The 23,561-nt window shown below is 32.7% G+C and overlaps 1 protein-coding gene across 2 annotated transcripts in view; it reads left to right on the top strand.

The window, feature by feature from the left end:
• Positions 1-23,561, top strand: part of IPO11 (importin 11) — a 113,819-nt gene that overhangs the window by 43,729 nt on the left and 46,529 nt on the right. For both annotated transcript variants that reach the window (XM_012721955.1, XM_004678275.2), the window contains exons 17-25: positions 1,108-1,234; positions 3,213-3,246; positions 3,697-3,737; positions 5,020-5,136; positions 6,183-6,296; positions 13,946-14,061; positions 18,870-18,946; positions 21,207-21,286; positions 21,707-21,787. In XM_012721955.1, the coding sequence (XP_012577409.1) occupies positions 1,108-1,234; positions 3,213-3,246; positions 3,697-3,737; positions 5,020-5,136; positions 6,183-6,296; positions 13,946-14,061; positions 18,870-18,946; positions 21,207-21,286; positions 21,707-21,787 (787 nt within the window). The remainder of the gene's footprint in view (positions 1-1,107; positions 1,235-3,212; positions 3,247-3,696; positions 3,738-5,019; positions 5,137-6,182; positions 6,297-13,945; positions 14,062-18,869; positions 18,947-21,206; positions 21,287-21,706; positions 21,788-23,561) is intronic.

Genomic DNA, 23,561 nt, shown 5'->3' with positions numbered 1-23,561 from the left:
TATCACTGTGATTTGATTTTAGGTAACCCTAGAGGCAACGTAGTCTGTAGTGCTCTGTGATCTGCAGTGCAGCAGCTACTACATAAGGTTATTGAGCACTTAAAATGTTTTTAGTATAACAAGGAAATGACTTTAATCAAATACATTTACATTAAAAACTAAAGCAGTGTGTAAAATATGTACAGGTTACATGTTGAAATGACAGGAGGTATAAACATATTGTATTTTATCTCTAATATATATATATATATATTAGAGATAAATGTTAAAATGTTAACTTGTTTTTACTTTGACATGGACACTAAGAAATTTAAAATTTCTTACTCATCAAAATTAAAGAGTTAACTGAGGTCCATTTAAGTTATATGAATACTTCACATGTCTGGAAATCTTTCACAGTGTACTAAAGATAGTCTTCATGAAATTAGTAGAATTGGGGGCCCTCCCTGGTGGCGCAGCGGGTTAAAGCACAGCACTGAGAATCTAAAGCTGCTTCCGCATGAGTTCGATCCCCGCCTGCCCCAGAGGTGACCACATGGCGTGGCAGACCTCTCCTGACCCGCCCGCTGCTCCCCTCAGCAGTGTACTTCGTCGATCTGCCTGTTCTGCTCCCCGCTCTGTCTCTGGTGAAGCCTCTCTCCACCCCTAAGCCTCTGGCCTGTACCCCAGTTCTGTATACACAAATAAATAAATCTTAAAAAAAAAAAAAGAAATTTGTAGAATTGGAGAATTGAATGCAGGAGTGCCTCAATAGTTTGGGGAACCTACTAATAGGAGTTAATTATGCCTATTCTGATAAATTGTTTTTAGTTATTTGAGCAGCAGAAGTTGTCTTGGATTTTTGGGATATATATATGTTTAAAGTTCATAAATACAGTATATCTGCCTAAGTTAGAGTATATCTGCCTAAGAATTCATTTATCCAGGTCAGAATTTTATTGTTAGTTTATACTATAGTACTTTTCTATTGTGATATAAAGAAGTAACTTTTTAACTTTTATTTTAAAAATGCAGATTGTGTCACATGTTAAGTGATGAAATAATATTGAATGAAAAAAAATCTTCTTAAAATGTTTGATATTATAATTTCATGGTTTTTCTCTCTAGATATAAACCATTGCGACGCAGGGTGATTTGGCTCATCGGTCAGTGGATTTCTGTGAAATTCAAGTCTGACTTAAGACCCATGTTATATGAGGCAATTTGTAACTTGCTTCAAGATCAGGACTTAGTGGTATGTCACTTAAATGTCTTAAAACTGTTCATTATTGTAAGTTTAATTTATGCTAAACTTCAAATCAGGAGTGGTTTATATCCTTTAAAATATAGTTATTCCTTGGTGAATGGTATGAGGGAAGAAATTCCTTTGATTATAATTTGCCCTTATCACTAATAATTGAAATGAAATTTCGAACTCCACCATCCTAAAATCACTGATACTGTTTTAGTTAGACTAAAAGAAGACAGATTTTAAAGATCCTTTTATAGCTTACATACCATTTTTTATTTAATTTGGAATAGAATTTGTCATTCTTATATTTACCCTTACTTACCCTTATTTACCCTTACTGTTGTCTCTTTCCTGAGTATTTTTTAAAAGACTTTTATAATTTTGGTATCTTTAGTACATTTTTTTTATATAAGTATTCAGATAATAGTCTTGATTTTGTGTTACTGAAAATATTATAACTTCTTCATTGTTTTATCCCCCCTGCAAAAAAAGTAATAACTTTGCTGCTTTGTTACATTACTTAAATAGGTTTATTAAAGACATTTGATACTGTGTAGATTAGCTTTTTTCCCTACTGGTGCTCTATTGTATGCCTGAGTGAATATGTTCATGACTTAATATGCATTTTTCCTTGTCTTCATCTTAGTTTTGACTCCAGTGTATCCTTTTTAAAAAGTGAATCCATGTATTTATTTTTGTAGTTTCAAGGAATAATTTTGCCCCCTGAATTATGCTAAAATCTTTAGTTATTTCTTAGTATATCCCTCCCTTTTTTAAAATTTAAAATTACCACAATACTGTCTTTCAGTACTTTCACTTTTCTCAATGTGCCATGATAATGTAAACTACTTTTAATGTTAAGCAAAGGAAATTCTAATCTACCAATCTTTTGTGGAACGATGGTACATTGCAAGACCAGTGGAAATGATCTATGAATTGTCAATTTAAATATTGTCTACTTTGTGTAAATAATTGAGAATTTACTCTGAATTTCATTAAATAGTATAAATATGAGAAATGCTTTATTTCAGGAATAAAACATTATAAGTGCAGTTGAATCTTTCTGTAGTTTCCCAACCACATTCTGTGTCTTTTTGTAAAGTAGAGTTTCTTAATTTTAGTGTAGTCACTAGTTGCTTGCTAATATGCTGCAGAAAGTGTAGCACCTAAGACAATATAGTTCTTAGCTAGGAAATAAAGTTTGTAGATACATTATTTTATAGAGTTTAGAAGATAGCCATGATTTAAGTTTCATTTTACTTACTTTGGAAACTGTGAGTTCATACCAATTTAGCTAGATCAAGTTTTAGGCAAAGCTGAAAGGAGAAGAGAGTATGCTCTCATGGTATGGTTTGCCCAGGTAACATGTTTATATACAAAGACATTATTGGGAAGGTCAAGAATATGTGTAAACCTTTCTATATATGCAAACATTGGGATTAGAAAATCTCAGAACATATATTTTTAGCTACTCTAAAGACTTCCTGTAGTTGAGTTAGTAAATGTAAATTTGTGTTTTCTCTTTTTTTTAATATTCTCTTCCCTTTTTTGGGAAAGGTTATTTTTTTAAAAAGATTTGTTTATGCATATAAGAGCTCTGTTGTAGACCTCAGGTGTTGGGGTGGGGGTGGGGGTAGTTGAGAGGATTTAACCAGAGACTGAGTGGGGAGCAGAACAAAGGGATTTATTGAAATATACTGCGAAGGGAAGGAGTGGGTGAAGTCTGTTATGCCATGTTGTGACCAGGGATCAAATTCAGGCAGCAGTGGTGATAGCATGATGGCTCTGATACTTAACCCGTAGGCCACCAGGGAGGCCCTTGTTTTAACTTTTGATGCAAAATGAGGGTTGTGTCCTTTTAATTCTAGATTATTATATTACCCCCAAAAATAAAGAAAGTGGTTTGGAATAAAATTTTTGTTGTTATATTAATATTTTTCAGTGGTTCTTAATTAAAAGCTTATGATATACTTTCTTTTAGGTTCGTATTGAGACAGCTACAACTCTGAAGTTAAATATCCTTTAAAAATTTTAAAGTACTTGATTGGGAAGAAATTAAATACTTGTATTTTTTTTAAGATTTATTTTATTTATTTATGCATACAAGAACAGGGGTGCAGTCCATATTTGCGGGGGATGGGGGTGGTGGGGAGGACTCACCAGAGATAGAGTGGGGAACAGAATAGGCATATATACTGAAATACACTGCTTAGGCTGGCAGGGGGTGACACAGGAGAGGTCTGCTGTGCCATCTGGGTTAGCTCTCTGAGTGGCCATCAAGCTCATGCTGCAGTGGCCAGTGATAGCTTGAGTAACCCTGAGATTTTAACCTCTTTGCCACCAGAGAGGCTCAGAAATTATTTCTAAATTTTTAATTATTTTCTGAAAATAATATGAAATGGTTTACAGTATAGTTTTTGTTTCATTAGTTTTTTTATCCTCATTGTTCCTTAACTGCTGTCTACCTGTTGATGATTTTGAATTTAGAACAGATCAGTTTCTACCGGTAAGATTATTTATTCATAGTTTTTTGTAACAATTTATGCTAATGTCTTTTGAATGTTAAGTATTACTCTATACTTGAAGTTATTTATTGAAGCAGACTTTCAAAGTGTAATAGATTATTTTGGAATTACTTTTATTGGTAACTTTTATTCATAACAGTTCATTTTTATTCTGCTTGTTTTTGTTTAGGTATCTTGTCATTTATTAGGAGCAAACCTTTTTCCCCTCACGAAATAAAATGTCTAGTAGCTGCATTTCTGCATGAATTTTAATTTATATGTATCTATTACTTTTATTTCATAGTTTGGTCCTTTCTATTGTTCGTGTCTGTATCCTGTATAGATTGCAAATTACTTAAAGATCTGAGTATCAAGTCTGATTCATTTTTTTTTGTTTCTCATTTGACACCAACCCCTAGCATGGTGTTTTTACATCACTGATACTCAGTAAGCCCTTGTCAAATATGTCAGGAAGACTGGGGCAGTAGTGTTTAGATTTTTTTTAAGAGGCTGGAGGAAGTGATTAACGATAAAATGTCTATTGCTTTTGGAGGGGTTTCATAAAACGGGGAAACTTGTGGATTATAGATTTTTTTTTTTAAAGAATCAACCACGAGAGTATTTTTGAGTGAAAGAAGTGTTTTAGAAATTTGTATAAAAATGAGACAAATATTTGAAGGAATGTTTTATGTATAAGTATCTGGCATCCTATGATTGTTAAATTACTTCTATATTTCTATAATGTAGTAATTAAGAGCCAGGCAGATGATGCTTGTTTTCTGTTTCTTAATAAGAAATATCCTGTTGTTCTTAGAATAACAAGTACGTATCTACAAAAATTTATATTCCCTTGCAACTTCTGTAAGGCCCACATTACAAAGCTGATATGCTGTTGCCAGCAGTTGGTGCTCCTTTTACTTTAGTTTACTTGCTAAACTAAACATTTGTGATTGGAGATAGGCAGATGTGCAAGAGTAGTTATAAACCACTTTACAATTTAGTTAGTGGCACAAAAGTGAAAATTAGAGTGTTTTTCTGAAAACATTCAGGTTGTGAGTGAATTAAATTTTAAAATGGACGTATTTAGCAGCAAAGAAGAAAAAAATATTACCCTAAATATTGGCAACTTGAATAATTTGTAATTGTTAAGGTAATGTTAAGGTTTTGACTGCTTTATCTTTATTACTTTGAAGTTACAATTTAGCTTCATTTCTTATTTCTGTCTATATCTATCTACGTGAAAGTCTTTACAATTCTCTTCCAAACTTTTATTTTTACCTGCAGTATTTGGAAACCATGTTCACACTACTGTTTCAGTTGCTGCAGCAAGTTACAGAATGTGACACAAAGATGCATGTTTTGCATGTCCTTTCTTGTGTGATTGAAAGAGTCAACATGCAGGTAATTTTATTACAAACAGGAAAGTAAATGGTAGGAAGATGAGTGGAGTGTGTGTGTTATTTTATACACACACACACACACAATTCATTAATAGCTTTACTTTGCCTATATTATTTAAAAGTTAAATGATTCATATTATTCAAAACTGACAATTATTCTTGGGTTTTTTAAAAAAACATGACTTAAAGTTAGTAATTTAGGAACAATCTGTAGTGAATGTAACATTTTTTTTTAAAGGATCTCCTTTGTTTCTTCTGTATCTGTGTACACCATCACCATTGCACTTAACCCTTTTTAATTGTGTGTTTATATATTTTTATCTTTATATTCTTTTTCTTCCCAGTGCCTTGTGTTTTCAGGGCTTGATACTTGGATGATGCCATAAGATAATTGTTGAATGAATGAGTAAATATTGTCTCTCTTAAAACAGAATGTATTGAACAGTTTAGATAAACTCCTTCATCAAAAAAAAAAAGAACAAGAATATAAACCATTATCCAATAAATGCTAAAGAAATAGCTAATTTCAGTAATTCTTATATATACATAAATTTTATATGGTAAATATAATTCTTGTTTAAATGTACTTAAGTGTACATACTCTAGATCTGAGTCTCCATAATGTCTGGTTTAGCTTTAAAAAGATATGTGCTTAATATATTACATCTAGTAAGCAGTAAATATTTACTGTCTGGAATGTAATAATATATATATATATTTAATGATTTATTTATTCATATAGAACTGGGGTACAGGCCAGAGATGTGGAGGGTGAGAGGCTTCACCAGAGACAGACTGGGGAGCAGAACAGGCAGATCTACGAAGTACACTGCTGAGGGTGGCAGCGAGCGGGTCAGGAGAGGTCAGCCCGGATCTCCTCGGGGCAGGCGGGAATCGGACTCATGCGAAAGTGGATTTAGCTTCTTAGTGCTGTGCTTTAACCCGCTGCACCACCAGGGAGGGCACCTGGAACATAATAATATTTTATTAGTGTCTTTGAAGAAATTCATCTTCTTTCTTTTGCTTCTCCTTTTTCTGTTATTATAGATACGACCATATGTAGGATGTTTGGTACAGTATCTGCCTCTTCTTTGGAAGCAGAGTGAAGAACACAATATGTTGCGATGTGCTATTCTGACAACACTTATTCATCTTGTTCAGGTACGTTCTCTACCGTTTTATAATGTAGGGTTTTTTTTATCTTTAAAAAATTGTAACTGTTTTTGTATTGTTTACGTTAGTGGTAGTGGAAGAACTCAGATTTTGTCTTTCATATACGTATAATTATTTGGACATATATGTATCTTCTGAAAAATATTTTCTGCTTTTCAGAGATCATTTCTTTCATTAGGTGTAGTGTTCTACAATGATGATGGATTCACGAGTTATACAGTCCATTGTATCTTATATGCACTTTTGTGATATTCAGGGCTTTTCTGCATAATAAATTTTACAGTTACTAATTCCATCAAGGCAGCTTAAAATAAATGAGTATTGACACATCATTTTTTAAAGTACAATTACCATTATATTTTTTCCCAGAGGACAGTTTTCTTCCCTCCTTAAGGCTTAATTCCTTTACATGGATCTTGGAAGAGGTTGTGGGGGCAGCATCCATACGTACATAGTTGTGTGTAGTGTTTGGTTTTTTTGGCCTTCATGAAAGTACTCCTGACTTGCTTGCTGTAAATGACACAACTCATCATGCATTGATGTAATTTCATGTACATCTTGGGAAACACATAGCCATCGAAGCTCTTAGGCCATGTCCTTGACTGCTGTAGCTTCCACTATGTTTTGATTGAGGAACTTAGTGTAGCTTTGTCCTTGGGAACACATTGGGTGCAGGGTGGTGCTGCAAACGGGCTCTATATGGGCTGTCACCTTTTATGACATTACCATTTTCCTCTCTTTCGTGGTCATCTTGGAATCTAGGACCAGGAAAAATATAATTTAATAAGTTTCTTGTCTAGCACCTTTCGCTACTCTTTAAATTTTGTGATTAACTGATAAAGATGATATCCTATCCTTCCTTTAAAAGAGGATATAGGACCCTCCCTGGTGGCATAGTGGGTTAAGGCACAGCACTGAGAAGCTAAAGCCACTTCCGCATGAGTTCGGTTCCCGCCTGCCCTGGAGGAGACCACATGGCGTGGCAGACCTCTCCTGACCCACCCGCTGCTCCCCTCAGCAGTGTACTTTGTAGATCTGCCTGTTCTGCTCCCCACTCTGTCTCTGGTGAAGCCTCTCACTGCCCCTGAGCCTCTGGCCTGTACCCCAGTTCTGTATGAACAAATAAATAAATCTTTAAAAAAAAAAAAAAGAGGATATAGAGCCCTCTCTTGTGGCACAGCGGGCAGCGGGTTAAAGCACAGCACTAAGAAGCTTAAGCCACTTCCGCATGAGTTCGATTCCCACCTGCCCCAGAGGAGTTCCACATGGTGAGGCAGACCTCTCCTGACCCGCCCGCTGCTCCCCTCAGCAGTGTACTTCGTCGATCTGTTCCGCTCCGCACTCTGTCTCTGGTGAATCCTCTCACCCTTCACATCTCTGGCCTGTACCCCAGTTCTATATGAATAAATAAATAAATCTTTTAAAAAAAATAAATAAATAAAAGAGGATATAAAGACTTAACAAGTTTCCTAAACGGAGGCTAGTGGCTTGCCTGAGATTACTCTTTTAAGTAACAGAACAGAGACAGCATTCACAGGTCCTTTTCTAGGAAGTGGGACCAGGTTTTGGTAGTTGGTACTGAGAGGAAAAAAACCTTGACTTGGACCTAGTCACTACATCCTTGCCCAGTGACAGTTGTCATTCAGTGGAACAAATGGAGGAGGGGGAGTGACAAAAGACATCATATCTCTGCTAGAAATAAACTTTTAGCCTCAATATAAGAATTTCGTGTGGAATATACAAGAAAAGCTCACTTCTGTATCTCCTCAGGCAGTGTTACCTCAGGAAATCTTAGGGAGTCTGGGTAACTTTATGGCATATTTGCAGTGTATAAGATCTTTTTCTAGTACTTAAGTGTCTTATGTATTTATATAAACCAAGAGTGCAAGGTTGCAGCCCAATAATCATCTGCCCTTGGAGAAAGCATATAATACTTAATACTAAAATAGAGACTATATTTTAAAGTATGTTTTCAGTTATTTGAGAACATTGTTCTTGTATTAATTAATGTCAGTTCTTAGTGATTTTTTATGAAAAGTGGCTTATCTCATATCCTGCTTGTTTTTTTTTAATTTATTGATGCATACAAGAATTTGATTGTAGGCTAAAGGTGTGGGGGTTGAGAGAGTTCACAGAGTGGGCAGCAGAATAGGCAGATCTACTGAAATATACTTCTGAGGAGAGCAGTGGGCAGGGCAGGAGGGGTACGCCATGTGGGTCACCTCCCTGGCTGGGATCGAACTTATGCCACAGTGGCTGGCAATAACTTATAGCACTGACTTTAACCCCATCGCCACTGGGGTTAAAATTAATAGCCTGGTTTATTAATTTTTTTTTCCTGTAGCCCTTAAGTTAGTTCTTGATTTGGGCCTTGTTGATTCTACCTCTTGACTTTTACTGTATAGATAATGAAGACTTAATTTTTCATTCCCCTATATGTAACTCCTACCTTTCTATCCATCTATATGATTTTATTGTTATTCAAGTCATTATTTAGTGTTTTTACTTTTTTGTGTCTATATAAGTACTGTTTTGTAATTTATATGAAGACTGTATATGTCATTGCTGTTATAGCTAACTTTCTTATATAACCATCCTCCTGATCTCTACTTCTATATTTATAACTTTGTTAATATAAATGTTTTCTATAGTTGTGTTACAAATTACTGCATACATAGAGGTTTAAAACCTTGTCTATTTATCAGCTTAGAGTTCTGTAAGTCAGATATTCTGCACACCATGTCTGTTCTCTGATCAGAGTCAGCTAGTTTGAAGTTGAGGGAGTCTAAATACTCCCTTGGAGGCTTTGGGGAAGTGTTTGTTTTCATGTTCTGATCCATTGCAGGATTGAGGTTCCAGTTCACTTTCTGAGGCCAGCTGGGGCCCCGTTCATTCCCTAGAATTCAACCCTGTTCCTTGATATTTTGCCCTTTCATCTTCAACACAGCAATGGAAAGATTCTGGCATGTCTTATCACTTGAGACCTTGAGTCTCTGACTTCCCTTTATACAATTAGCTAGAAAAAACTATTTTAAAAGACTCATCTAATAGGTCGGCCTATTTGGATAATTATACTATCTTATGGGTCACTTTGATTTGGAAATTCAAGCAAATATATGAAATTACTTCACTGTGGTGTCTGGATTATTATTTATTTGAATAACTGGTAGAGTGTTACATCAGGGCCAAGAATCTTGGAATTCTGCCCATTAGATTGTGTTGTATGTAATTGAATTTACACACTTCAGCTATTTTCTAAACGATTCTTCAATCTCTTTGGCCACATCATTTATTTGCTACTCATCTTGAAATCTGGAAGATCTTACGTGCTTTATAGTCTAGACTGGATTTGCTCTATCTTTGTGCACAGTTGTTACCGTTGCATTTCCTTTCATCAAAAGGATTCTTCTTGCCTGTCCTCTCTGTGGGATGTGTTCTATGCCTCTTTTCTTTGTCTTCTTTTACTCGCCCTTTCTGTTTGAGTCTGTGAATGCCAGGGCATTCTTCTAAAGATATATTTTTTGTATATATGAATGTTTTCACACTGATCAGTTCACATTAACCAAGTTTGACTGTATATCAAGTTCTCAAAATGTTAGTGGTATAGTTTTGTTTTCCAGCTTTCAGAGTAACTCTCAGGAATCCAGTGCTAATGATTTTAATGACTGATTCTTGAATGTATCAATTTTTCTTTTTCCTTTCTGGCAACTTGTATCATGTTTGTGTTTTACAGTTTCATGATGATGATGTGGGTGTATGTATTTTCTTCCCATTTTCTGGATACTTGTGGGTATTTCAGATTGGAAATGCACGTTCTTGGATTCCAGATTATTATATTGCTCATTTCCTTCCCCTTCCTATTTTTCTTTTATTTCTTTCTAAATCTCTTATTACTTAGGTAATAGAGGATTGAACCAATTTTTTCATTTTCTTATGGGTCTTTTGTTTTTTCTTTTGCTCTGCTTTCTGGAGATTTTCCTTAACTTTATCTTTCCTGCTATATTTTGAATGTCTATGAGGGTTTTTTTTTTTTTCCCAGTAATCACTTTATACCATCTCATTTTCGCTTCATGAATGTATTTTCTTATATTCTACTGAGGATGTTGATAAATATACTTCCCCAGGCTTTCATCTCTATACATAGTATCTCTTATGAAGTGATTAAAAAAATTTTAATTAGATATTTTAATCCTATCTTGATAGGATTAACTTGTGAAGAACTTGAAGCATACAACCAAAAAATAAGGAACACCTGACTTTAATGATTATGAATATTTTGTTGGTATAAATACAGGAGTGGGCATCGAAAAGGTTATTACATGGACTGAATGTATATAGGAAAATTGCTGATTGTATTTTTTTCCATTAAGATGATTAAGTTGGATTATTTCATAGGGGGAAGTTTCTTGTCTCCTGCTTGTTTTATTTCCTTTCACTCATAAAAAGTACCTTCCTCTAGGTTACTTGATGTCTCCCTGTTCTCACACCCTTTGTGTTACCTAACTAGAAAACTGTTGGCCAGTTTTATGCTGGTTCAGGGAAAAGCCAGTTGTTTTAACTGTTTGTGCATATAGTTGAAATCTTGGCAGCTGCTTTTTAAACATTTTCTATTTTAAAGATTTATTTATACATACAGAAGTGGGGTACAGGATAGAGGTGTGGGGGTGTGAGGATTCACTAGAGACAGAGGGGAAGCAGAACAGGCAGATGTACTGAAATACACTGCTGAGGAGAGCAGTGGGCAGGTCAGGAGAGGTCTGTCATGCCATGTAGGTCACCCCGTTGGCCTGGGATCGAACTCATGCTGCAGTGGCTGCAATAACTTCATAGTGCTGTGGTGCCTCCATTGCACCACCAGGGAGGGCCCTGTTTTTAAACACTTTCTAAAGGTCCTTTTGTTTTTAATATTTTCCTTCAACCTTACCCTTCCAAAAACATCTGTTACTACCAAATTCTGACTCTTGGTTTCTGTAATGTAAATCTGTTTGCTTGTTCTTTTTTCACTAATGGCTTTGAGCTTCTTTTTTTTTCCATCTTACTAACTTACCACTTTCCTCTTTAGTTTCCAAAAATGAGTTGTTTTTTAAATTTCTTCTCAGGCTGCTTTATGCTCATGGCTTTTGAGTTTTAAAAAACACATCTCCCTCTAACCTTTCAGTTTCATCTCAGGAGAAAACAATACATATGTTCAGTCTATCAGATTTTTCTAAATGTTGGCATAGTAATTTCTAGTACTGAATTGTTTGATATACTCCTGGCACTAGGACATAGGAGTGCAGACTTTGAGCGGGGAGAATCATTGTTTGGGGCCCTCCCTGGTGGCGCAACAGGTTAAAGCACAACAGGTGAAGCTGTAGCAGCCACTGCAGCACGAGTTGGATCCCTGGCCAGGATGGTGATCCACATGGTGTAGCAGACCTCTCCTAACCCACCCACTGCTCCCCTCAACAGTGTACTTTGTTGATCTGCCTGTTCTGTTACCCACTCTGTCTATGATGAATCCTCTTACTGCCTCTGCATGTCTGGCTTGTACCCCAGTTCTGTAGCATAAATAAATCTTAAAAAAAAATCATTCTTTGAAGTTTAAAGAAAGGAGTTCTAAGTTTTTTTATTTTAGAAAGATAACAGGATACCAGTGAGTCCACTGGTATGGCATATGGTAAACTAAGGTCAAAGAAAGTAGTTGGTAAATACTTACTGTAAATTATAAAAGATTTTGAAGGCCACAAAAAGAAGGGAAAATATTTGAATATTGCTAGAGATAGAATTAAAGAATGTTTCGGTGTAGGGTAGGAAGAAGAGGAAATATAGGAAGAAGAGCCATTTTTTAGAAAGATTTGATTAAGTGAAAGACTTATGAGAGTTTGACATGCTTTTTGGATGATAATGTTCTATTGTCATTTAGAACATCTGAAGCTCAGAGATGTGGAATTAATAGATAAATTAATAGCTTTGGTCATATTAACATATACATGGGATATTAAAAGCGAGCCAAAGACCATATCCTTGAAAAGTAGCAGCATTTTGAGGGTGCTAATCTTATTCTTTCCCTAAAATTGGAAAAAATAAAGAGAGCTAGCTAGCTCATAGGAGTTTGCAAATAGAGTACAGTGAGATCCTTTACTGTAACGTTTAGGTAATTTCCCCATATGTCTTATTAGAACAGTCCAATTTTCCTTTCCCCCCAACCATTTCTGATACCTTTCTTATCATTCATGATAAATTTTTGTTTGAACTTTTCATAGTATTTTACTATCTTACAGCTGTGAGCTGAGAGTATTCAGATTTATTTACAGCTGCAAATTTGGGATTGAGCACATTCTTCATGTCACTATTTCATAGGCAAACCTCTCCAGGTTTTAATGGGCAGTGTTATATATTTAGTTGTTGCTCTTTTTAGTTTTATTACTGCTAGTATACTGTGTTTACTAGGATGTGTAGTCTAAGTGGATAGAGTAATTTTCTAGGACATTTTAAGTCTGTTTGATAAATGATTTTTCTTGATATTGTTCCTCTTTTTTCTGTTAAAAATTGACTATGGAGAGTACTCCTTTATTAAATGTTGCATTTGAATAATCTCTTCATTTGGAAAAATCTTTGATAAGATCTTTTAATTGATTTTTAGTTGGAGAAAGGATCAAACTTATATTTAACATATTTGAAGATGAGCTTTATGTAATCTGTTTCCCACCGACGAAGAAATATGCATGTCATCAAAAGGAGACTACATACATATACTTGCATTGTAGTTTGCAGAGTTTAGATATTATTCTGGATTAAAAATTGATCTTTTTTATTTACTTTATTTTATTTCAGAGTACTCATATTGAGTCAACTTCCATTAATTAGGCATACCAAAACTTTAGATAAAGCCCCTTCTTTCATCTTTGTATTCTTGGCTCCTTAAAAATATTTTCAAAAATTCTTCATTAAAAAAAAATCATGCATACATATTTTAAGAAAAAACTACAAAAAATTAAATGAAGAAAAACATCTCCTTACCCCTTCCCAGCATCCTTCCTCCTTTCTCTCAAGAAACATTTTATGCATATATCTGCATATACAGATGTGGTGATTTTTTTTTTTAAGAAATTCTTTGGCATGTGGAATTTTTATATATATGATTTTCACCTTTTAAGCCCCATTCATAATTATTCTTAAGAATGTTTTCATTCCATGACTAATCCTTGTCCATGGCTACTTAGAATTCTCAAATGTGAATGTACTATAATAATCTTACTGATGAACATTTGAATTGGGTTCATTTTAGGCCATTTATTTGGGTGAGATGATTTATAACATTTAAAATATCAATGTTAATACCTCTTCAGTAGAGAAGGAAAATAAAAATTTCTGTATTAGAATCTCTTAAAACAAAGAGATATGTGCAGCCTTGGCATATATGGTTTTACTACCATTTACTACCAACTGAACAATATTTTTTTGTTAATTTGTTTTTAAATTGTAAACAGAACTGACTTTGTTTTTGTAGTGCTTATTATTAGGATTGTCCTAAAACAAAAATCAGATTTATTTTTCATAAGTTGTTTTAGGGCTTTTTGTATGATAGGTAATTTTTTTGTTGGGAGTGGAACCTTAGAGTGTCTTATGTTAAGTTTTATTTATACTTCCCATAGGGATTAGGAGCAGACAGCAAGAACCTGTACCCTTTCCTGCTCCCAGTTATTCAACTGAGTACAGATGTTTCCCAGCCTCCACATGTTTATCTTCTGGAAGATGGTTTAGAATTATGGTAAGAGGAAAACTTGATACCATGGATCTTTTTTTTTTTTCTGACCTCCCCCATTCTCATGCCAAAAAATGTAGGTCATGTGATAGGACTTTAAAATTCAGCTTTCTTAAACAAAACCATAAAATTTGTTCCCTCAATTGAGTATCTTAATAACTCCATTTTTTCTTGGCAGCTGTTACTCAGTACAGGCTTATTATTACTCAAAATTAAAGGGAAAGTTTCAGTTAGGACTCAGCTGCATTTCATTTTTTAGATTTTGAGGTATAAAATGGAGATCTTATTAAATTTCCAAAACTGAAAATTGACTTAAAACTTCCAGTATGTTAAATGAGATGTTTTGAGAATGTTGAAGATTTATTGTCCAACTTCTTACTACCTGCCCAGTAAGGACTGAGATAATATCTACCTTAACCCTGAATGCTAGTGTAACTTGATTTGATGTTTTATCGATAGTATTCATTGCTAAAATATTTAAAAGAATTGCCATTTCTGTAACATCTCAATGCCATGAACCTATTTATTGACCAAACAATTTGCAAAGGATTATGCCATTGCTCCATTAAGCCCATCATATGATAGCAGCAGTTTTTTTCATATCTGATCTTCATTTCAGATATAGTTTATAACATGGGAAAAATTTAATAAATTCTCAGGCTTACACTGACTACTGAAATTTAAAAAGTAAAACCAAGCAATTAGCTATAGAAAAAAGTTAATTTTGTGATTCCTTTTACCCCCTTTTCCCTCTCTACTTCCCTCCTTATCTTCTTCACCCCCTCTCTCCTGTTGTTCCTTCCTACTTTAGTTTAGATGTCTAGGAATGAACAGGTTTTTTAATTTTATTTGTAGACATTGTCTTTGGTGCAACTTACAAATTATATCAGGATGCTAGATGAGTGATTTAAAAGCACAGCTAGTTTGATGCTTATTAACTAGCAGTTTGGATTTCTCATTCTTTCTAGATTGTGTTATTTGAATTTATATGACTTCTGGACAGTTTGATATAAGCATGTGTTGAAGCCTTTTATATTCATATAGAATATTCGGGATCAAACTTTAGATTTCCTAGGCTATGCAATCTCTTTCTCAGCTATACAACTCTGCTGCTTTATTGCCAAAACAGTCATCAACAAAAAGTAAAAATATGGACACATCTGTGCTCCAGTTAAACATAATTTGCAGAAATAGGGTGTGGGTTGAATATGGCACATGAGCTATATTTTTCCAAACCCTACTCTAGATTGCAAATTAAAGTATTAATCTCTAGCATACAATTATTTTCTTTAAGTATGTAGTTACTATATGATGTTAGCTATTGTAAAAATTAGAAATATTGTACTGAAAAGATAGATTCAAGCATTTGCTAATATTACAGACAGCATATTTACATGTCATTAAAGGTGTGTAAATTTCCTGAAGATTGTATGATGCTCATTGCTATGGTAATGAAATGTCTCCTCCTAACATTTATATATAAGTAAAATTACATTATTAGAACATAGTTAAATCATTAAATGTAATAATAGTTAAGATACTTTAAAGAATTAGTGCACATTTAAAAAATATTGTTATTAATGGTTTAGAACTCTTTTGGAATTAGATACAGGTGCTATTTCCAGTTGAACCACTGCATTAGTTTTTGTCATCATCTTCTGGGAGGCTCAGTTTTTTTATCTTTAAAATGAGGAACTACAGTTCCTACTTCATGTGGTGATTATGATATGAGATGTTTGTGAATTTGTTAGAACGTTATCATTATGACATCGAAACCCTGAGAATTGGCAAAATTGCTTAGGAAGATGGGCAGAGAGGGAACATTTTGCCAGGTTCAGAATAACATTTTGAGGTCAAGAGGAGAGCTGTCTACTGATATAGAGGAAAACCAAGCCAACAGGGGGAGTATTTCCTAAAAGTGGGATTGAGTGATCTCTTGTTAGATGTAGCTAGCACAGAGAAGTGAATCTGGTCATTAACTGGGAGTCATAGGCTGGGATGGGACTGTACCCCATTCAAGTTTGTGAGGAGCAAAGGAATAAAATGATTATGTGGGAGTATGGGAATTTGAAGCCATTAAGGGATCACCAGAATCAGTGGTTATGTATGCATATGGTCGTGGTCAGTGTATAAAGATGTTTGTGGACATATATATAGAATGAAGCTCTTAAGATTGCTAATATTTTTTTCATGAGTTCTCTCCCTTTTAGACCCATCTTGCTAGAGATTCATTCATGTTAAATAGCTTTAAAGAACTGGCCTTTGCCTTGATTATTTTGTTGTATGATTGCTTCTTATTTATTAATATCTGTTCTTTCTATTATTACTTCTTCCTACATGCTTTAGGTTTTTCTTTGTTGTTTCATTTATGGTCTAAGATTTAATTCGTTAATATTTGAGCTGTTTTTCCTTATCTAAACATGTTACTATTTTAAGCAGTAACACAAGACCCACAATAATTTATTGCTTTTTGGAAATAGAATGGGTAATAGATACTGTATACAGCACTAGCTGTATGCACCTTTACGGGCAATATATTCTTCATTAAAAATAAAAACACAGGGGGATTTGATTGCTTTTGCAATCTACTCAGGATTTTAACATTCTCTTTATAGAAAAACTAAACTTTGAATTGCTGTAATAAACTGTCAGGGTGAACTGTACTTTTGATATAGTGTAAAATTCTGCTTTCTAATATTTAGATTTTTTTCAAATTCTGAGTTAGATCTATTACTTTTTGTGATACTGTGCTTTTATATTAGGGTTACATTTGTTTCACCAGTTTTTAAAAAATCAATTTCTTTATGCTAAAATGTTTTCTATAATATGGTAACTATTCTTTGAATCATTCAAAAATATATTAATGAAGTGAACTGGAAATGGACCCATGATGAAGCCTGAGGAGTAAATTAGTTTTGACAACATTATCAGATTGTTTCCTAGTTTATACTTATTTTGGTTTATGTTTTCCATTAATTTTGGTACTTAGTCTTGTAAGTTACTAAAAGAATAATTTATATACATTTGTTCTATCTTTGTCACTTTCTATTTTTTACGGTACTTTCTCTAGAGATTTTTATTATAAATCAACTATTACAGTATTAGGTTATAAAGTGTCTTTATTTTAAAATATATATAACATATATTACATATATATTTATAGATATTATTTTTATATCTATCTATCTATCTATCTATCTATCTATCTATCTATCTATCTATCTATCTATCTATCTATCTATATATCTTACATCATTGTTAATTTTTGTGCAAAGCTTACTTTCTCCTCTAAGGTATAGTCCCTTAGAATTCCTACCACCAATTTACCTGTGCACCATCTCCTGTATGGCTTTATTCTTATATTTCTTTCTGTTTTAGATTTTTTACTTCCTCTAATTACTTGTGGGTGTGTTTTTTTAAAACACTAATAGCCCATATTTTGTTTTCCTTAAACATTTGAAGCTGTAAACTTGTTTTGAAGTGTAATTGCTATTTCCATTAAATCTTGATATATAATGTCCTATTTGATATTTTGTTGGTGACATTATAAATTTAATAACTTTTTGACCCAACATTGTTCATTTTTGCTGTTGTTAAAAGTGTATGTTTTAGGTCTGGATTTACTGTATTGTGAAAGCAAGATATCACTGGTACAGTTTTTAAAAACTTAATGTGAATTTTAATGAAATTTTTTAGTGATATAGTCATAATTTATAATAATGACGGTGTCAACAATGTGGACATCTACTTATATGTATAATTTTTAACTTGTCAGTTGTGTAGTATATATTTTGCCTTTTCTTTCTGAGTGATTTATTGAACTACAGTCTATTCATTTTTTGTGAGTGTTTGTGTTCCTTTTTATTTCCAGCATTTTGAGGTGTACATTTAAAACTGTACAAAAGTTTGATATTTTTGTACATTGTTAAAAGATTAAATAAATAAAAGTTTTTAAAATTTTAAATATTTTCATGAAGCTTGTAATAAATTTATGAGGTGATTACTTTCCCATCTTTTGCTTTTACATTTAAATTTTATCTGATATTGATATTGTTATGTGGTTTATTTTTAGATTTGACTTAGCTGTCTTTGTTCAACCTTTCATTGTAGTTTTTGTGTTTGACATTTACTTATGTCTCTTATAAAGAACAAATATTTTACAGTTTGTATTTCTTAAAGTAACAATTTATTTTAATTGTGATAACATTAGGCATCTCTCCATCCCAATACCAAATCACCTGGTCCATTGTGCTTCCTTCCCTCTTGTATAGTTTGCATTTTAACTTAACCATATATGCTTTACCTCAAAAGAAATTTAATTTTCTTAGATGTATTTGTTGAGTTGGTAAGTTTTTTATTTTATGCTTTCTTATTAAATATATATTTTTGGGGGATAGTAAATTTATATTTCTGTACTCAAAAATTCACATATATATAGCTTTATTTAATCAGTTTCTCCACTTGAAGGAATATTTCAGTTATATGTTGCAGAGGAATATATCAAGATAATCAAAACAGTGACATAAATCATTGATATTGAGATTATTTATTACATATATTTCTCTGACCAACCCATAATAATAATGCTTTCACTTTATAATTTTATTATTGTAAATATTTAACCATGTAGTTACTTCCTTGTTATTTCACAGAAATAATATTCTATAACTTGTAAATAACTTTAATGAACTTGGAAATTTTTTTCCCTACAATGATAATTTTTATAGCTATACCCATTTGGGGGATATTTTTCTTTATTCTTTTAGATGAGTTAGTTACAGAAACTGATTGAATTGTTTGTTGTTTCTTCCTAGGCTAGTGACTTTGGAAAACAGTCCCTGTATTACACCAGAGTTGCTTCGTATATTTCAGAATATGTCACCACTACTTGGTATGTTTAAAATATAAATGTTTTGAATGCAGTCATAATTTTGGATATTATACTTGACTTTAAATCATACCTTTTATTTTTACTAGAGTCCCTAATACTAACAAATAAGTTGAATTTATATTTTCTATATAACTTTTTAGAATTGTTTCTACTTATTAAAAAGTAAAGTCAAATTTACTTAATTACTAGTTACAAGCAAAAAATCTTTATAGGAAACTAATTACAAATTAAACTTGAATATTGCCTCGTTAAATCTATGTTTAATAGCCGTTCAAAAAAAAAAACTAAATTGTAAAACTGCTTCTATATGTGATGATTTTCTCCATTTTCTTTTGTACAACGATTTAGTGCTCAGCTGATGAAGTCTGTACATATTCTCATTAAGTAAAAAATCACCAAAATAAAGATTAATAAGTAGCAGCAAATCATTTATTATTTAGGTGTTACTGATATATTTATTGTGAAATCATGAAGTTTAATGTGTTAAAGCAATGCTTTCGACCCATGAAATCAAAGGACGGGATGCAAAAGAATAGAGATAAAGAGGGGTAGAGTATAAGTTACAAATAGACTCACAGATGTAAATCATACATGCATAGAGTATAACTATATCTTGATGGGCCTCAGATTATTCTCAGAACTCTTGCATCTATGAAAATAAAGTTAATTGCTTAAATTAGAGTTTTCAGTCTGGACAGTATTGATATTTTCAGTCAGGTAATTCTTTGTTGTGAGAGGCTATTCCACATATTGTAGGAAAGTTGAATGCAATCCTTAAGCTCTACCAATTAGATGCTTTTTTTTTTTAAAGATTTATTTATTTATTCATATGGAACTGGGGTACAGGGCAGAGATGTGGAGGGTGAGAGAATTCACCAAAGAGTGGGGAGCAGAACAGGCAGATTGACGAAGTGCACTGCTGAGGGGAGCAGCGGGCAGGTCAGGAGAGGTCTGCCACGCCATGTGGACTCCTCCTGGGCAGGCGGGAATCAAACTCATGTGGAAGTGGCTTTAGCTTCTTAATGCTGTGCTATAACCCGCTGCGCCACCAGGGAGGGCCCCAATTAGATGCTTTTAACTCCAAAAGTTTCTATACATTGCCAGATGACGCCTGGGTGCCCAAATTACCCCTACTGTTGAGAATATATGACTTAAATTATTCACCTGGCTTGAATCTTTTACATAGTTGAAATAATAGCTCCTTGTAATAGTAGAACCAGACAATTATTTTTATCTAGACTCTCACTAAGAACTCACAGATATAGTGAACAGTGTTTGTTATGCCATAAAATAAATGTATTGTTTTTAATATTGATATTTTCTATTTCCTATTGATTGCTTGCTCATGAAAACTCAGTAAAAGCTATTTATTGTTGGCATGACTGAGGCATGAATAGTAGTATGAAGTGACTTAATCATTGGAGTAGATTCTTGTATTGTTCCAGGAATAGTTTATAAAATATTTGTTAAGAGATAGGCTTTTAAATCGATCCTTCTTAAATTTTGATTTTCTTTCTATCATCGACAAAATTGTGACAGTGATTTAGAAATTCCTTGGGTTACCTGAAATTAGTCATTTAAAGTTTCAGTTAAATATGGACCCTCCCTATTGTAGTGGTTTCTATAAATCCTGCTGTTAGTGTTAATCTAGTAAACCATGAGCAAAAGTTCAGACTTAAGGAGAAAGGAAAGTGTAAATTTTGCATGAGGGTAACTTTTATCTCCTGTAAAACTTAACTTTTTCTTGACATTTTGTCAGTGATTGTGAAAAAATACTTGATGACAACTTTTGCTGTTTCTTTGCAAAGTTGTTTTCATTAGCTTAGTAACAAGTTGGTCAGTCTTGGGATTTAGTTTGCCTATTAAATCTTAAAGTATAGTGCCTTAAGAGATATGTTAGGAGTTGGGTTGTTATTTTCTTGTGAAAGTGCATTAAAAATTCTCACCTTAGTAGAATGTCTTGTAATTTTACCTAGATATGAGTGAGGGAAAAAAAAAAGTGCTTATGTTCATTTTGCCAGAAAGAGATATTTTAAAATCTTCTCTATTGCAAGTACATAGAATTTCTAAAATATTAGTGGCAAAAAATGTCAGGTTTTAATATAAGTAATATTGTGGGGTCATGTTTGATCTATATAATTAGATATATACAACATTTTTATCACATTGTATATCATTGTACACTATGTATTTTGTAAAATAGTACTGCTTCAACATTTGATCAGTTTTTTTTATTTAAACAAATTTATTATTTTCCCAGAACTCAGTTCAGAAAATCTCAGAACCTGCTTTAAGATCATCAATGGGTATATCTTTTTGTCTTCATCAGAATTTTTACAGGTATGTTTTAATAATTTTTGCTTTGTAAAAATTTGTATGATTATTACTTTTATTATTCCCCATTGAAATCAGGATGTACCTTTTCGTGATTTGAAAGATTTATCTGTTACTTCAAGGAGGAAAACTTTGTAAACATTGCCCACTGCAAGTGGATATTATATAATTTCATGAATTAAAGTATTTTGTATATAAACCATGTTATATAAATAAGCATATCTTTATATTTCTGTGAAATTCAGTGTAACAATAAGGTGTATTTTTAGTACCTAAACCTTTCCTAATGATTTTTGATAGAAACTTTATGTTTTGACTTCTAATATATACTTCTCAAATTGATTATGAGTATTAAATTTAATTTTATGTCTATTTTGATACTGTGGATATGCCATATGTACATTTTGACTTTTGATTGAATTTCAGACATATGCAGTAGGTCTATGTCAGTCTTTTTGTGAGCTGCTAAAGGAAATTACTACAGAAGGTCAAGTTCAAGTTCTTAAGGTACTGCCATTTTCATTTTGGTTTGCCTGCTTGACAAGAAAGGGAAAAGTTACTCTGGAATAATTCTAGAGTATTACTTGTGATTCTTTTTATCCAGTCTCCAATTGGTTTAATACCTCCAATAAGAGGTATTAAATTTGAATATGCATATAGATATCAGTATGTGCATCATATCAATTAAATACATACACTTATATATCATCATGTCTGTAAATGTGTGTTAAACTATGTCTTTACATGTATGAACTATTATACACATGTACATATATGTGGTTTTTAAATGGACTTTGGGGAAAAGTGTAATTTAAAAGTACCCCTCCTTTTTTACTTTTTTTTTTTAATTTACAAAAAATAAGGATTAAAAAATATATTTGTTCTATTCTCCTATTTTCAATTTGCAAGTATAATGAGATAGAAATTAGATAACTGGAAGAAATATTGACATGGTTAAACACTGAGTTTAAAAACTAGTAATAGTAAAGAAATACTATTTGTCAATAAATTTTTCTGGAAGACTCCAGGAAAGGAGATCTCACAACATCTTTTTAACAGCCCAGAGCCTTCAAGGTCATGACATTAGTCTGAATATATGCCTTGTAAATGCGCCACATAATGTCATTAACATAATTTTAAAACATTTGAGAATGAGGTATTTTTTAATGTATCTATAATAGTGGCAAGCAGGTAAATTTGGAGCAAATCAAAAGCGGCTGCTTTCATTTAGAATATATCAGACTTAGTCTAAACCTTCCATTGTTCTTACAAGTGGCCAATTTTAAACACTGTGAAAAATACTAATTCAAAAGTTTGTTTTTGTGGTCTTTGATACATTTATTAAGTATATAATTAATATGTCAATAATTACACACAATAACTATACGTTATATAATATCCACACTTATAATTATTATATAATAATCATACACCAACATATGATTATACATTCTATATAATAATCATATCATTATTTATTGATTATAATTATATAGTATATAATTAATTTGTTATTTCTTAGCATAATCCCCTCTAGTTTTCTCCATATTGCAAACGACAAAATGTCATCCTTTTTAAAATAGTTGAAGACCATTCTATTGTGTATATACAACACATATTCTCTTTTCCTTTGTTGGTTAATGGGCAGCTAGACTATTTTCCAGTTCTTGGATATTGTAAATACTGCTTTAGTAAACATGGAAGTGTATACATTTAAATTATATTTATGTGTATAAATGTAAATATTTAATGTATATTTGCATTTTTCAGGTAAGTGGGAAAATTGGGCTGTGTGGAATTTCTAATTTTAATTTTTTGAGCAATCTTCAATAAATTTTCCTTATTAGCTGTACCAGTTTACAGTCCCACCAACAATATGTGTTGTGCTACATATAAACATGTTTTCATGTGCCTATTGACTATCTGTAATATCTTTGTAGAAATGTCTTTTCATATATTTTCCCCACCCATCTTTTAATCAGATTGTTTCTTTGTTGTTGTGTTTCATGAGATTTTGTATTATTTGGGAATTAACCCCTGTTTGCATATATGATGTGCAAATATCTCCTCCCATTCAGTAAGATATCTTTTTGTTTTAATGCAAGTTTCTTTCACTTTTAAAAGTTTTTTTGTTTAGACCATTTGTTCGTTTTGCTTTGTTCCCCTTTTTCTTAGAGTTGAGACCCAAACACATCTCTAAGGCTGATGTCAAGGAGGGTGTCACCTATGTTTTCTTCAATGTATTTCTTGGTTTCAGGTCTTATATGCAAGTCTTTAAACC

The sequence above is a fragment of the Condylura cristata genome, unplaced genomic scaffold, assembly GCF_000260355.1.
Source record: "Condylura cristata isolate star-nosed mole 26May11 unplaced genomic scaffold, ConCri1.0 scaffold00007, whole genome shotgun sequence".
Classification (NCBI taxonomy): domain Eukaryota; kingdom Metazoa; phylum Chordata; class Mammalia; order Eulipotyphla; family Talpidae; genus Condylura; species Condylura cristata.
This window is presented reverse-complemented; position numbering and strand designations above follow the sequence as displayed.